A 16,867-nucleotide genomic window follows, 5' to 3' on the forward strand; every position below is an offset into this window, starting at 1 on the left:
TTCACCTTCCAACTGTTTATGAAAATGCCAATGAATCCCCCACTATTCATTGCCCCTTTCGTGCTCTGGATTACAACCCAAACCCCATCAGTAATCCCCTATCCTGAGTGTTTGTGGTAGCGTCCTACACTCTCCCATGGGACCCCCCATCCAAGGACTAGGGAAGATGCCCATTTGGAAACTCAGTCGGCTACGCCCAAGCTTGGTTACTCAGAGGTCCCCACTTCAGATTTTGGCATCCCTGAAACACATTACATGGAACATTTTCGCTTTCCGATCTCCAAGCTACCAAACCTTTGCAAAGGAGTCCATAGAGCTCTCTCGGAAGGCCACAAACCTCTAAAAATTGGGAAATCCTTTGAAGAATCTTTGGAAGATGACGATACCATGGCAGGGAATTCCTACCCAATCGGATCTCCTGGGAGGAAAGGGGCTTTCGGAGATGCTTGGATTTGTGTTGATCTCTCCCCTTTCTTCCATAACCTGCTGCCTGTTCCCATTCACCCCCTGAGCAAACCAAAGGCCACTCCGCCCTCTCTAAGCTCAGACGCTCTTCCTTGGCTCTCCCAAAGCCCAAAGAAAATTCCCCCTCCCCCCAATTCATCTACAGCCCCTATGTTTGCACTCAGGCAACACTCTCCTTCAATCATTGTCCAAGCAGATGGATCAGTCCTAGCTTCCGGACTACCTAAGGCATCAATTACTCCCAGTCTCCCCCTGTTGGATTAGGTTGAAGTGCCTTTCCTTGGAATTCTCTCCCGTGAAGAGGGGGCAGTAGAGATAAAGCAAAGCCCCAAACACCGCTAGTACCGAAGAAGAATTAAGAACAGGAAGCTGCTGTCAGATCAGGTCCGAGACAGCCATAACATGTTTTCAGGTGACGGTAAATCCCATACAGGTTGGAATGGGATGCTCAGAAAACTGAAACGAAGGGGTACGATAATCGAGAAGCCCTTTAATGGATGACATTCTCATCTAGAACGCTCGTGGAGTTGGGAACTCTGCCACCATCAGAACTCCGAAATGTCTTTCAAACCAGCTCAGGCCGACCATCTTTGATATACTGGAACCGATGCTCAAGGACAATAAGCGGGTTCGTATTGGGCTCAAACTTGGCTACCATTCCTCTCTCTCCAATGTTGACCAAGGAGGAAAAGAGTGGATCTTCCATTCCTCTTCCTTGTCCATCAATTTGGTCGCTTCATCGAACCAAATGATAACGATGGCTTTAGGATTTCTGGGCAGACCGTCACTAGTTTATGCTTCTTTCGTGTATGCAAAATGCTCTAGCTCCCTTCGCAGGCTATTATGGGACCAACTTGCTCTCTTGGTGACGGGCTGCTTAATCCCTTGGCTGGTGGCAGGAGACTTCAACGTGGTACCCAACTCCTCTGAGAGGAGAGGAACCACTCCTCTTGCTTCCCTCAGCACTGCCGAATTCTCAGATGGGCTGAACAGAGCTGGTTTGATCGATGTTGGAGGCAACAAATTCATGTGGTGTAATAACCGTAATGGCCAAGCTAGGATCTGGGCCAGACTCGATTGAGCATGCTGCAACAACCTATGGATGGACACTTTTCCCTCTTTCTAGGTGGCCCATCTGCCCAGACTCAACTTGGACCATGCTCTTCTCCTCCCCTTTCCAGCACAGCAGTAGACTTTCCCAAAGCCTTTCAGATTCCAACGCATGCGGCTTCTCCAAGACTCATTTCAAGACCTGGTAAAAAAAGCTTCGATTTTAGACATTCTACGGGAGCCATTGTTAGTCCTCCAAAACAAACTCGAAAATCTCAAACAGGCCTTGAGGATTTGGAATAAAGAGATTGTAGGTAATATATTTCTTAACCTATAGAGTGCAGAAGGGGAACTCGCTAGGGCCGAGATTAAAGCTCAAGACACCCATAACCCGGAAACAATGAGTAATCTACATCAAGCTAAGATCGAGCTCGCCAATTTAGAACTCTGCGAGGAGATTCTCTGGAAACAGAAATCCAGAAATCAATGGCTGAAAGTGGGTGACTGGAACACCAAATTCTTCCACAGCTTGGCTTCAGAGAGGGCCAGAAGATCCACCGTCAAAGAAATCAAATTGGAGGGTATTGGGAACCACATATAAATAAAAAGAAGAAGAGTAACCATCCAAGTATCTCTCCAGTCTTGGTGCATTTTACAGGGTATTGGGAACTACATATAAATCTGCTTACAAAGAAAGTTTGAACAATCTAATTCAAACTATACAAGAGCATGGTGAAAAGCTCTCCCCACCTGATTCAGGAAAGGTCAACGAGTATGTATATGAATAATTTACAGCTCAAGCTCGGCAAACAAATCTCCTCACCTGTAGTAAATAACAACAATAAAGAAACACATCTAATGTTATAGTAAACTTGCAAGTTTGTAATTAGAATATTTTTAGTTTTATACTTTTTAGTTTGTAAGTTGTTTTTTTTTTTTTCTAGTTTTATTGTGTTAATGATTAAATGTTATGTACAACCTTAACTCGAAAGCTCGACCTCGAATTCGAACTCATCTTGAAAACTATTCTCGAACTCGGCTCGATCTGGCCCGAGCTGCTGACCGAGCCAAGTCGAGCTGGCCACACGGGCTCAGTCACCAAGCCGAGCTGAACTCGAGCTGGGGGTGGCTGTTGATCGAACCGAGCTGAGTTGAGCCCAGCTCAACTCAGTTCGACTCAGTGTCCAGCTCTATTGGTAATAAACTTTTTTGCCAAGTTTCTTCCAGACTTTATTGCGATTCAGTGGCTCAAGAGACCAATATTTCTTTGTCTCTTTATTAAAGAGGTAGTGACAATTTGGAATCCACACCACAAGGACCTAATGTGGAAATTGAAGATTTCACTCAAGTGCAAGTTAATGTCTATCCTTTTGAACTCTTAGGAAAAGAGGCAAGTGTGCAGTTTTATCAAGGCATTGGCTCTTATATGACATTATCCTACTCACCTAAGAGTGATTGCACTAGGGTGGTTGGCAGTTAAAAATAGAATGCTAACCATCAACGATTTGCACAATACAACTATGATTCTCACCAATGGATGAATCATGTGCCTCAAAGTTGAGTCTATTAAACATCTATTCATTCTTTGTTCCTTCTCCCATGAGATGTTGATGATTATGATTCCAAGCCATAGAATTTGTTGATCATATATTCAATCACATGGGCCTGGGCTACTCCAGGTTAAATCGATGCATCTTTACTCATGGAATGGGGATATGATGGGGAAAATTGAGATAGATTCTGTCATCTTCCTTCTAGTGATGTGGTTTATATGGAAAGAAATAAACACTAGGTCCTTCAAAAACCAATTAGAATCGATGAAATTGGTCTTCGAAGGAGGGCAAGAATTGGATCATTTTTAGGGCATCAAGTTTAGTCCAGTTTAAAAATTGTAAAAGGGAGGATTTCTTGGGTTCTTGGGATTTTTTTTTTTTCTTCTTAATGCCTTCTTTTGGGGTGTGCACGCTAATTTCTCAACATCCCCTCCTGTATTTTTTTTCCTTCCCTCTCTTAAGTGATCATTCAAAGTGATCATTCAAAAGCAAAACCAACTGATGGTGTGCCCTCTAGTTTTTGGCAAGTTAGTGAAAGGATGCGACAAAAATCAACATCCAAAATCTAGACACTGAAACACTTCTCAAAACAGAAGAAAAGTTACAAAATAGAACAGTACAAAAAACAAAATTCAGCAAAATTTTGAAGTATCACTACAATACAGCTCTAATCAAAACAGTAAATGTAAGTATGTAGCAAATAATCAATCAACAAAATACCAAAATTATGCAATGACTATTTCAAAAGTACAGCTTGCATGAACAATATGATGGTGATTGATTGCTCCCTTCAAAAATTTAGAGAGCCCAAGTGGCAGATTTCAATGACATTACCACGGCACATTTTCCATAAGTTTTTCCAGAGTGTCATGTGTGCAGGGAATGTTCAAGCGTTCCAATGGCTGCACAAAAATGGTACCAATGAAGACAAATAGAGGCTGTAACTGATAATGGCAGTGGTCATCATATGAGCTGTTTGCCAAGATTTCCAAACATGGAAAATGTATAGTTGCTTACATTTCTACAATGAATGATGAGTAATATGTTAAATTCATTGATAACTGGGAAGTATTGGCTGGGCCCAAAAATGATACATACGGAGCATATTGAACGATACAGGCCCACATCGGCTGATTTTTTAGCACTAAATCTTAAAAAATAATCAGAAAATAGGAAAAGATGTAAAACATCAGAATCTATCCTTTTTTGTGTTTTTAATATGTATTCAACAGTGTATCAGACCATTCTTTTATAAGAATGCCGTATATCAGCTTGACCTGGTGAAATTCAACCGAATAGGTCTTAATCAACAAAAACAAAGCACCATTTAGGGACCATTACGCGTGAATACAACAAAAATAAGATGAAAAACAAAAAGTGATGGTTTATCCCTTCCAATATTTCCCAAAACGGTCTATTCCGCTTCTATTCATAGTACACCACTCATGTTTTGATCTTCAAAATATGCCTAGATCTAGTCTAATATCAGTTTCCAAGCTCCTTTTTCATGGTTGGCATGAAAAGAGAAATGGAAAATGAGAGAAATGTTGAAATAGAAATTTCAAAATAGGGCCTCCATGGCTGTATCGGCCGTGTCAACCATAATGGCACTAAATCAGTGTTGACACGGGGCGTATCAGCCTATATTGACCAATATGGGCCAACAAAACCATTTTCCCCCCTTAATGGATGGGTTCACCCCTGTAACATACTAACATGTAACGGGGGTGACCGATACCACTAGAAAAAGGTCATTATGGCCGTAACATAACAGATATTCAAAACAGTGGTCACAACTCAGAGATGCAGTCAAGTAGTCCTAAGTTTCACATGGGAACATGAAACATGAATAAGATGGAAGAAAAAGTTCAAGAAACATATGGCATTAAATTGTAACTTCATTTCTTGCCATACCAACAGAAAAATAAAATAAATAAGAGTGTAAGAATGCAACGAACAAGTGAAGGAAATACACACCTGTGACAAAAATCCATCAAGTGATAATCCTTGCAATGCATTCTTCTCTGTAGCATCCTTATAAACACCTTCAGCCCATGGACTGTGCTCATAAAATCAATTTTGAGGGCATACAAATTAGATAAACAATAAAACGGAAACCGTATTCAGAAAAGACCTACAAATACCAATATTGAGGAACTGTCTAATAGGGTCAAATTCTTCTTCTTCTTCTTCTTCTTCTTCTTCTTCTTTTGACATAATGTACACAAGTTACCGGAAACCTTGGCAATCAGAACATATACTAGTACAAGAATAATAGATACTGACATGGTGGCAGAAAAGCTCAAAAGGTTGTCAGTTGAAAAGAAAAAAGGAAAAAAAGATCAGTAGATAATAAATGATCCACTGTTTTATTTCCAAAAGACAGAAAATTGTCTAAATTTAATCAAGTAATTCAAGTAACACTATGGTTACATGGTGATTTATGGATGACATGGACCCAGCAGAAAATATCTAACAAGTTATTATTGTGATTCATTTTAGGTTCATACTGCAACACAAAATTTAAATGCCCAACCATGATCATGAGTCAAAAAATTAGACATCAGTACTCACGATTATGCACATGCATTGCATTGTGAAATACAACATACAAATACAAAGAGAGAGAGAGAGAGAGAGAGAGAGAGAGAGAGAGAGGGAGAGAGAGAGAGTGAGAGAGAGAGAGAGAGAGACTACAAATTCATAAGCCCAAGTTTTTTAGTGTTTTTATGTTAGAAGAACAATATGGCTACATAGTATATACCGACTCTGCACCCAACACATACATAGGGCATTTTCATGCAAGTCTTAACGCATCGTATAAAACAAATCAGAATTAAGCATAAGCATATTCGAGAAGCATCAAACTGCCTACTTGACAATACTTTTTTTTTTTCCATTGCTTCTTTATTTAATGATGTCGTAAGGCATAGTTTCCAAAAACCAACCAATGAGGCATGACTAAACCAAGGTGTGTCGTAACGGTAACAATGGGTGCAACGGTCCCCACCATTATCATTAAGCATAACAGGAGGCATAATAGTTATAAAAGGCACCCCCTTTTATAGTAGGCCTGCTCATGCGAGCACTCAATGCTCGCATTTAATGCACAAAAAACGGCTCCTCAACACTCCCGCTTGGACACGTGGAGCACTACCATTCACTACACAGCTCCGCAACCGAGGACAGGCCACACGTTAGCACCCCATACGTTGAGCACCAAACAGTCGCCTTGACAGCGCACGTGACCTCGAGCCACGACACGCCAGCTCGAGCATTGCTCATAATGATTGTAGATACACCCTGATTCCTGTGCACACCGCCTTACTCTACATTAATGGCAAGCAAATCTGACACTCCTGACACAAGATGGTCCAACCTGAACTAGACCAACCTACTTTCCAAGACCGCTTTGCAAACTCAGAAGTAGGGAAGCCTTACTGTTATGGGAAAAATAGATCGTCCAATAAAGATAAGGTTAGGTCGGAACCCCATGCACTTAGCAAGGTCAGCCAGTTACAAATACTACTAATGACACCACTCCCGAGCAAGAAACCAGATCGGACTCGATCTCGCGACTGTCCTCAAGAGCAAGTCGGAAAACCCATTAATGTGCCCATTGCCAAAGGGAACTCGACATAACATCCAGGTTAGCAAAACACCCAGGTCGACATAATCCCTCCTCTACTAATTCTGACCTGGTCCAGACGGTATCCGCCCGAAATCCCAGCTAAGGATCTAGGAAGGCAATCGCAACACGGATTTGCTCGAGATCTTAGCAGAGGATCTCAAGAGATCTTCATGACATATACGGGATCCGAATCCTTCTACAATACACACCTACAGAATAGGGAGACTGCCTTCCATTCCACCGCCCTCTCCTACCTATAAATAAAGGCATCCCTAATGGTAAAAGGTACGCACAATCTCTAGCTTAAAACCCTGTTTACAACCAGACCCAAATTCCCTACCTGATTTAGGCATCGGAGGGTCCCCTATATAAGCTAGAGTCTCCTTTGTTTGTTCCTTGTGCAAGTGCTTAAAGGTCCAGGGAAGGTTAACCAAATTTCTGCATTAACAAAAACCATCATGTGCACTTGTTTTTTGTGATTCTTTTTTTTATTTGTGTATTGGTGGCTTTTTAACAATTGTTGGAGTTTCATCAAAAAATTTGACCAATTTCTCAATGTTTCCCCATGTTTTCCAACAACAGTGATAAATTACCGAATACAGCTGATATATCCCATGTGATAACCGATATGTATCCATATCCCAAGGGTGCGATACATTTTTCTTTTACTTAGAAAACATTTTACTTACAAAAGGGCGAAGCCACTATTTACAAAAAATACACAAGCGAAGCCAAAATTACAACTTAAGCCAACTAACCAAGGCTTTCCCTACCACCATTGACACTATCGCCCATTCCATTACATTTGATTTAGCTATATTAAATACTTCCAAACCCCGCCCCGCCCATTCCGAATGCATCGATTGTTCCTTTTTAACAATAAGAACCAAATCCTCGCAAGCAAGCACAACCGACACTTTTTTAGCCTTTTGCCGAATACGCCATTGTGCCACATAAAGAAAAACTGAGCAATGGAATCCAGCAATACCCATGCTATCTTGAACGACTTGAAAAAACCTTCCCAAATTGCACAAGCAAAAGAACAACGCATAAATGATGATCTACCAATTTTTGCATCTTTTAGACTCATTACACAAGCATTCAGAATAATCATATTCCTCTTTTAAAGATTATGCATCGAGGTGCAATACATTATGCGATATATAACCGATATCCAAGGGTGTGATACATTATGCGATAACGATACCAACAACATTAATCTCAGCTTGTTAGATGAGCTGGTAGAGACAGTGTAGTGTGTGTGACTGATCCAGGGTTCAATCCCTGGTAGTGTTCCCTTTCCCAAAAAAAAAAAAAAACAACATCAATCTCAGCTGGGAACCCAGCTTTAATATCCATTTTCATGGTATCGTGCAATATATCATGTGATGCATTCACTCCCCGCACTATAAATTCTTAATGTATCATGCGATATATCAATATCGAGTGTGATATTGAAATGGATAAAAGGAAACCGACACGGTTGTCTAGAAAATCATAAAAAAATCATAAAAATCTTCTTTTTTTTGCAAGAAAAAAAAAAATCTTCCTAGTCAATCTACATCAATAGGTCCACAGGTCTACAAAGTCTTTTGCGCATAGGCCATCAAAGTCTACAGAGTCTTTTGCGCATCACATCCATTCATTGCATCAAGAAATCAGGCGAAAGATCATTACTAGTAATGAACATTACAAATTTTTTGCAGACCAGTATAAACGTTTCAAGGAATTCAATGTAGGGGACTCTGTGATGGTCCACATTAGGCACAAGCGATATCCTCAGGGGGTCATTCGTAAATTACACGCACGTAACGCTGGACCCTTCAAAATTATAAAACAAAACGATCTCAATGCGTATGTGGTAGATCTTCCACCTTCCATGGGAATTAGTTTCACATTCAATGTGGAGGATCTAGTTGCTTTTCAGGTGACCACTGATACTTTGTCTTACCCTTCGCTCACTCATCCCGATTCCCCAGATCTGTCCCTTGATACATGACCTCTTCCCGACTTTTCTTCCCAACCTCTACCTCTCATACCTAACCTTCACACATGCAGAGAGGAAATAGAGGATATTCTGGACCATCAGATAGTATCAATGTCGGACGGCGGATTTCAGAAGTACCTAGTTAAATAAAAGTCACGCCCAGCTTCAGACAGCACGTGGCTCACTGAGAAGCTTCAGAGACTTGATCCTAACATCTTGGAGCGGTTCAGGAGTTTTGTTTCACCAGTAGAGAAATCTATACAACCGAAGAGAGTTGATGGGTACATCACGCACACACGCACACACACGCCGCCCCCCCACTCACATACGCAAGGAGGAGGGCCCCACCATCGATCTGGATCGATGACGACGTCCAGAGAGGGTCTCCTAGTTAGAAGGCTGAGTTTTGGTTCGTTAGAGTGGGCCCGATAGTTAAGTAAAGCCCATCATGGGTTCTCATGATCATGGCCCACAAGTTTGATTAATCTCATATTTTAGGTCTTGCTTATTAATGTTATTTAGAATATCATGGACAGTTTAGATTACTTTGATTAGTTATTATTTTTGTTTACTTCATCGCCAAGTAATAGGTTGCGCACATGGCGCGAGTTTTGGGGTATAGGGTTTTCTTATAAATAGGCACCCCTTGTAGGTTATTTTTTTCTCATTGAAGATTAATAAATTCCTGTGTTTTTCTACTCCTCCGAGTTCTTGAGTTGTGGAAATCCAATTGAGTGCAAAGCCCTCCCTTCATCAAAAGGTTGACTACCGTGGTGCAAAGCTACATCTATCCCGATTCGCCCCCATCCTCTACCATCCCTACTTCTCATCTCCTATAATCATCTACACTTCGAATCCGTTCTCTATTGTAGCAATTCTTCTCCCTATAGCAAAATTTTAGAATCTAGCCCTGCAGCAGGGCTGAAACTTCGGCAGAGCACCACGCACAAACTACAAGTCGGATCGACCCGAAAATCGGGGGTTTTGGAGTCCTCCCCTGGCCGACCAGACCCTAGAAGTCGGTTCTCGGAATCAGGGCTCGCTCGCATGTGCAGCCAGGCTCCTGCGCACGTGCGTCAAGCCTGGCCCGCTGTCCGCACACATTGACTATCGCCAGGTTCAGATTTCCTGCTTATTTCATCCCCCTCATACCTGTTTTCCATATCCATAACCCTAGATTGCATTATTTTCAATTTGTTTGTTCCTTTTCTTACCCTAGGGTTCTCAGAACTGAAACTAGTGAATCCCTTGGATTAGGGACAAATTATTGTGCATATGTGGATGAGTTTTACTTCCCTTTGAGTATCGTTTGGTCCATAATTTTTATTGATCCAGCCCTAGCATGTGTAGGCCTGGACCCGCACAAATTCCCCTTGCTTGAATGTTTAAACTTTTCTGTGGGATGTGGAAATGAATGTGTCTAAATTAGTTTGATCTAAAGCCTGAGATCTTGCATATCATAGTTAATTTTCATGTCCTACATCAACGTGCCAAGGGCAGAGCTGGAAGTTCAACGGGCAAACTTGGTCAACACCATCCAAAAGAAAATATGGATCAGGGATGCCATGAGACATGTAGGAAGATCTATTGGTCTTTCCTTTGGTCATCATCCAAATGACTATATAGTTTTGTTCCAGTGTATAGAGTCTCGCAGCAGACCTCTGATTCAAGTTAGATCGAAAAGGAATTTTCCACCCAAATCAAGCAGCAACAGGGAACTTCGCAACCTAATATCCAGCCCCAACCAGATCAGTGGAACTTATGCGGAAGGCGGCAAGAAAGAATTAAGGGGTAGATCAATTCTTAGATGAAGATCGTATCATGGAACGTTAGAGGGGTGGGGTCTAAACAGAAGAGAATAATCCTTAAAGATATATGGGGCAGATGTCATTTGCCTGCAGGAAACTAAGGTTCAAAATTTCAATGAGAAACTTATGGGAACCCTCTGGAAAGAGAGATGTGGAATGGGCTACTGTAAACGCTAAAGGTAGTGTAGGAGGTATTCTTCTGGCATGGAAGTCGGCAGCTTAGGCCATGGAGCAAAGCTGGAAAGGAGAATTCGCAGTGTCAGTTATTCCAAGAGAGGAATGCTCTAATTTTAAATGCCTAATCATTGTTGTTTATGGCCCTAATCAGGAGGATAAAAGGAGTGCGTTCTGGGACGAGTTGAAGGCAGTCCGGCAGAATTTCGATGGCCCCTGCTGCCTAGGAGGGGATTTTAATATTACGCGCTACACAGAAGAGAAATCTAAAGGGGGGAGGGTCACTGCTGCTATGTGATGCTTTTCGCACGGGATTGAAGATCAGGAACTTTTGGATCTTCCTCTGCTTAGAGCCAGATTCACTTGGTCCAACCAACGAGTGATCCCGACTTTGTCTAGATTGGACAGATTCTTGATCTCAACTAATTGGCTTGAAGCATTTCCGATGGTGTCTCAAACTATCCTTCCAAGACCCATTTCTAATCACTACCCGTTATTGCTCTCTGTAAAAGAGCAGGACTGGGGTACAAAGCCTTTCAAATTCGAATCATCTTGGCTGTTGATCGAAGGTTTTCATCAACTCATTAAAGATTGGTGGGCAGGTTTTTAGGTAGAGGGCTACGCTGGTTATAGACTCGATTGCAAATTGAAACTTCCTAAAGAAAAGATAAAGGGGTGGAAAGTAGTGGACCTCCGAAAAAGGGACCTGGAAACTCAAGCAATCCTCTCAGAGCTACAGGTAATAAATGCAATGGCTGAAGTTGGCCACGTCCACAGCAGATGGGATCAGAAGAATCCAGTTGATTCAACAATATTCAACAAGGATGCTTGAAGATGAGATCTCTTGGAAGCAAAAATCGCGAAGCAAGTGGATGAAAGGAGATAAAAATACTAAATTCTTCCATAGTATAGCTTCTGCGCATGCAAGAGTTAACAGAATCAGCAACATAGTAGTGAATGGCACTCGAATAGAAGACAAGGACAAAATCTCAGAAGAATTCATACAGTATTTTAGCACTCTCCTTCAGGGAGAAACTTCACCCAGGCCTAAGCAGACCATCTTCAGATAGATTGTATCTTAGAAGATGAGAACAAAGGTCTAGAGTCCCGTTTTTCGATTGAAAAGTGAAAGGGGCGGTGGACTCCCTGGATGGAGATAAGGCTCCCGGCCCTGACGATTTTCCAATGATCTTCTTCCAAACTTTCTGGAATATTCTGAAGGAAGATGTTATGGATTTCATGAATGAGTTCCACGAAAGAGGGTGGATCTTCAAAATCTCTTAAGGCCTCTTTTGTAGCACTCATTCCTAAAAATACGGGAGCAAAATCCTTGACAGAATTCAAACCAATTAGTTTACTTGGCGGGGGGGGGGGGGGGGAAGGTCAGGAAGAAGGCACCATCAGCGGGCTAAGAGTGAAAGGAATGAATACAGTCATCTCTCACATTCAATTCGCAGACGATACGCTTCTATTCTGTAAAGCTGACCAGGAGAAAGTGAGTAACCTTCGCACCACTATCAGATGCTTTGAGGCAGTATCGGGCTTGAAAGTTAATTTGGGAAAGTCAAAGATGTTTAGAGTGAATATGGAGGATAGCAAATACAGGAGTTTGCCGATTACTTTGATTGTCCTATGGGTAGATTTCCTACCACGTTTGTGGGTCTCACGCTTTGTATCGGTAAGCCCCCAACATCTCCATGGGACAAGGTCATTAATAGGTTCGAGAAATATCTTGCTAGATGGAAATGCAGATATCTGTCTTTGGGTGGGCGACTCACTTTGATCAAAGCGGCACTCTCGAATTTACCTTTATACTTTATGCCCCTATTCAAGTGCCCAGCTTCGATCCTCTCACTTCTAGAAAGGCTCAGACGAGACTTCTTATGGCAAGGGAAAGAAGAGAAAAAAGAAATTCCATCTGGTAGATTAGAAGGTGTGCAAGGAGAGAAAAGAAGGTGGAGCAAGGGTAAAGGATCTCAAAACAATGAATCAAGCCCTCTTAGGAAAATGGATTTGGAGGCTTAGGACTGAGAATAGGACTTTGTGGAACTCCCTAATCAAAAGTAAATATGGTTATTCAGAGGGAGGATGGTGGACAAAGGACTCATCGCGGTACAAAGCTTCTGCTTTGTGGAGAGACGTGACATCCATCAAGAATAGGGTCCTTAAAGGTATTGGCTTTGCTCTAGGTGACAGCAAAAAGATTCATTTTTGGGAAGAAGAGTGGATGGGAGAAGCTACCCTCAAAGAAGAATTTTCAAGCCTATTTCGGTTAGCTCTGAATCGTAATAGCAAAGTTGCGGATTGTTACTCAGTGGTGGGGGAAGAAGTTGTATGGAATCTTGTGTGTAGAAGAGATCTCCAGGACTAGGAGATTGAAGACTATATGGCCCTTCTTAATCGTATGAACAACTGCAAGCCGGACCAATTTAAGGAAGACTCCCTGGTATGGAAACTAGACAAAGCTGGCCACTTCTCGGTCAAGTCCCTATACAGTCTTATGGGAACCGACTCCTCTGTCAATCCCGACAACTTGATAGAGCGAGTTTGGAAATTCAAAGTCCCTCCAAAGATAGCGGTGTTCGGATGGTTAGTTGGAATGAAGAAGGTCCTGACAGTCGATAACTTGAGAAAAAGGGGCATGATACTCACTAATGTATGCTTGTGTTGCATGGCCAATGCAGAATCTATTCACCACTTGTTCATTCACTGCCGGCTCATCAATTATATATGGGTAGTTATTTTCCCCCTTTTTGGTATTCATCGGTCTTTTCTAGAATCCACAGAGAGTTTGCTCTCAGCCTGCCAAGGCGCTGAACTAGGAAACTAAAGAAAGGAGATTTGGAAAATGGCCCTCCTTGCTATCTAGTGGTCAGTATGGGAAGAAAGAAATGGGAGATGCTTCAAGGATATCTTGAATTCAGCGGATTCTCTAATTAATAGGGTGAAATTCTTGATGGTGGAATGGGCTTCAAATGTTGCTTCTCTAAAGGGATGTAATTTGTCTTTTTTAGGTGAGTAATCTACTCGCTATCTTAGCGGGCTGATTCTCCTTGCTTTTGTAATCCATTTCTTTTTCAATATAGAAATCGTTATCTTAAAATAAATAAAATAAAATAAAATTGATTTCAATATAGTTTACTCTAGTTTGTTGGAAGAAAATCTTCAAAATTTCTTCGAAATCACGATTTGAAGCTTCCGGGGCCAAATTCTAAAAGGTGCGTATTTTTTAGTTTTGATTCCTTTTTTTTTTCATTATGATGTAAATAGTTTCAAATGGTAAGAAACCTATGATTCTTCATGTTTTACATGAAAAATTATGGATTTGGATCTTTGATTTTGAAATTTGGGGGAGATGGGACGAATTGCAGAAATTTAGGGAAAAATCAAACTTTCTCATTTTTTTTCCCAAATCGGCTACAATCTAGGTGTCCAAACATGAAATCAAACATGTATATAACATGATCTACACATTCTTGAAATTTTGGGGATTTTTCAAAAAAAAAAAATCATTTTTAATTAAAATAATAAAAAAATGTTTAAAATATAATTATTTCAAAATCCACGGGTATATTTCTAATTTTCTACTTCTTTTACTTTTGAATCTAATGCTTGTGTTTCCAATTTCCATACATGTCTTCTTGCATTTATAAATTTTATAAATTGGTTTTAAATATAGTTGCATCACTTTAGTCAAACAAAACATAGATTAGGACTATAGAAAAGGAAACATACTATATGCACTTGTTTTCTGTGATTCTTTTTATTTCTAAATGTGTATCGGTGTCTTTTTAACAATCCCCGAAGTTTAATTGGAAAATTCGATCAATTTCTCAATGTTTCCCAACAACAATAACAATTAATTACATGATACAACTGATATATCCGATATGCAATAACCTATATGTATCCATATACCAAGTGTGCGATACATTACGCGATAACAATATGGAAAACATTGATTAGAGTACACATGTGAGAATACAACCCCAACTCTCACAATAAAATAGAATAAGACATTCCAAACACAAACCCATAAGGAGGATGCAAAGCCACTAAACATAACCCTAAAGCCGTCAATATGTTGGCCCTTCATCTCCTCTAATCTCAGCCATTTATTTTCAAATAAAATAAATTCACCAAAACCCTCAGCAAGAGAAGTACCATAGCTGAGTATCGTACAACATGCCAAAGCCTGTATAGTGCAACAAGAGCATGGAGTACTATTCTAGGATGTGTGTAGCATGCCCTTTTGTTCTGGAAATTAGTAATTGGCTCGTGGCCTACGATTAGCCCTTGGGAATATGAAAAATCCTACCAGCGACATATCAAATACACTTCAACAGCATAAAGAGCATAAGGAACTTCAATTGTAAAATCAACCTCACCACTGATACTGCAAGAAACCATCATAATGTCACCTCAAAAGCATATTCAATCAAAGACTCAATCGGTCAGCATGAACATCCAAACTATGTGATCAACAGAGTCACAACCCAGACCTTTGCTAAGCCCAAACACCTCCACATACGTGCCAAGTGGACATTCGAGCAGGTGTATCAAGTGGGTGCCACTATACAGATGTCCATGCCGAAAATCAAGCAGGTCAACACATTAAGCTGGACACATGGACAACAATAGAAGCTTTGGAAGATTTGACAAGAATCCAGATTCAATGTACATGTACCAATCTGATGAATTCACCAGCCTACTTGTAGGCTAGGACATCTATAAAGTGGGGCTCCCCTAAAGCACAACAATGACTAGGTTGATACATATAGTCACACACTGATATAAAGGTGCATATGGCAGTGCCAAAACTCCACAATCCAAATCCAAACGGCCTATTATAAGCTGATATCTAAGTAACAATCCAGACCATAAATCCTTCTATGATACACACCTTTTGCACAAAGTTTTTGTCAATTTTATGGCAACTGGCTGAATATTTTAAAATATAAAAAAGCCAAAGCCTAGATATATATATATATATATATATATATATATATATATATATATATATATAGCAATTATGGTACTCATGCTTAGCAGGCTGCATTACGCAATGCTCAGGTCAACATCAAAATCAGATATCAAGTACATGTTTCAGAAAACCAGAATTCCAATTTTTCCCCTTTTTCAATAACTCACCTTGGTCAAAGATTCAAAGGATTATGTACTTTACATTGCATTAAACCTGAGGCATACAATGGCAGTAACGATGCATGCAAAAATTGTGCTCAACATGTAGCACCAGCACCTGAGTTATATGTCACTGTATATAACTGCATAAACGGTTCTAGAGAGCTAATTCAAATAAATCATGGTTACAGCTGTACGATCGGTCCCAAGTAACATTTAGTTTAGTTATTATGCTGATTTCCATTTTAGAAGTTGTACAATTCCATGTGCATGAGCAATAACAGAGTATGCGTGGTTTCAGTAGGAGCAGAACAGTTACCACCAGGAGCCAGGAAACATTAAATCCAAGAAATCACAAAAATCAATGTGATTACATAACCAAAAGCTATCACAAAGAAATATCCACATCCTAGCTACTATGTTCTCATGACTTACGAGAAAGATCATTAATTTAGCATCCATTGTGCCCCAAAAAGAACTGATTTCCAATTCATATCCACATTATCCAATATCAGCCACAATAGATTCCAACATTTTGGAATGGATGGCCAGGGGAAAGGTGGAGGATTGTAAAATTGTCTTTTTTCCTGGTGTAAAGAGTTGGGGTTGTATTCTTCTCTGCTTTGGCCTTTATTCTAGCGGCATCATTAATAAAATAATTTTCTCCTTAAAAAAATAGATTTTTCCAATATGAAAAGTATCCGGTAACAACTATGAGAAAGTAAAATGCCGTGTTTGTTGTTTCAATCAAGAACTGAACCTCCTAATGCTATAAAAGGATGAAAAAATAGATTAAAAATACTGACAGGCTATAGATTATTATTATTTTTTTTTAATGAAATGAAAAATTCACCTCTCAGGTGCAGTTGAAAAGAGATCATCGAGCTCAGCAGGCCGTAGTGCCCCATCCTGGTACCCACGAGATCCATAGGGTCAGAATCAAGTAACAGTGGGTAACATTTATAATAATGCTACTCATAGCCTTAATTTATACTCCAGAAAGTATAGAACCACAAATATCATGAAAACAAGACCTCAAAAAAGGGAGCAGGTAACA

The 16,867-nt window shown here is 40.4% G+C and overlaps 1 protein-coding gene across 10 annotated transcripts in view; it reads right to left on the reverse strand.

Annotated features, from left to right (window-relative positions):
* The window catches only part of LOC131231488 (mitochondrial Rho GTPase 1-like), a 145,523-nt gene that overhangs the window by 51,081 nt on the left and 77,575 nt on the right, over positions 1 to 16,867 (reverse strand). For all 10 annotated transcript variants that reach the window (XR_009164387.1, XR_009164386.1, XR_009164385.1 and 7 more), the window contains exons 7-8: positions 16,664 to 16,719; positions 5,046 to 5,127 (exon numbers count right to left, since the gene is read on the reverse strand). Coding sequence is in view for 7 of the 10 variants with exons in the window: in XM_058227700.1 (XP_058083683.1) it covers positions 5,046 to 5,127; positions 16,664 to 16,719 (138 nt within the window). In the remaining 3 variants the exon portion in view is untranslated. The remainder of the gene's footprint in view (positions 1 to 5,045; positions 5,128 to 16,663; positions 16,720 to 16,867) is intronic.

This window comes from Magnolia sinica, chromosome 17 (assembly GCF_029962835.1).
Source record: "Magnolia sinica isolate HGM2019 chromosome 17, MsV1, whole genome shotgun sequence".
In the NCBI taxonomy this organism is placed as follows: domain Eukaryota; kingdom Viridiplantae; phylum Streptophyta; class Magnoliopsida; order Magnoliales; family Magnoliaceae; genus Magnolia; species Magnolia sinica.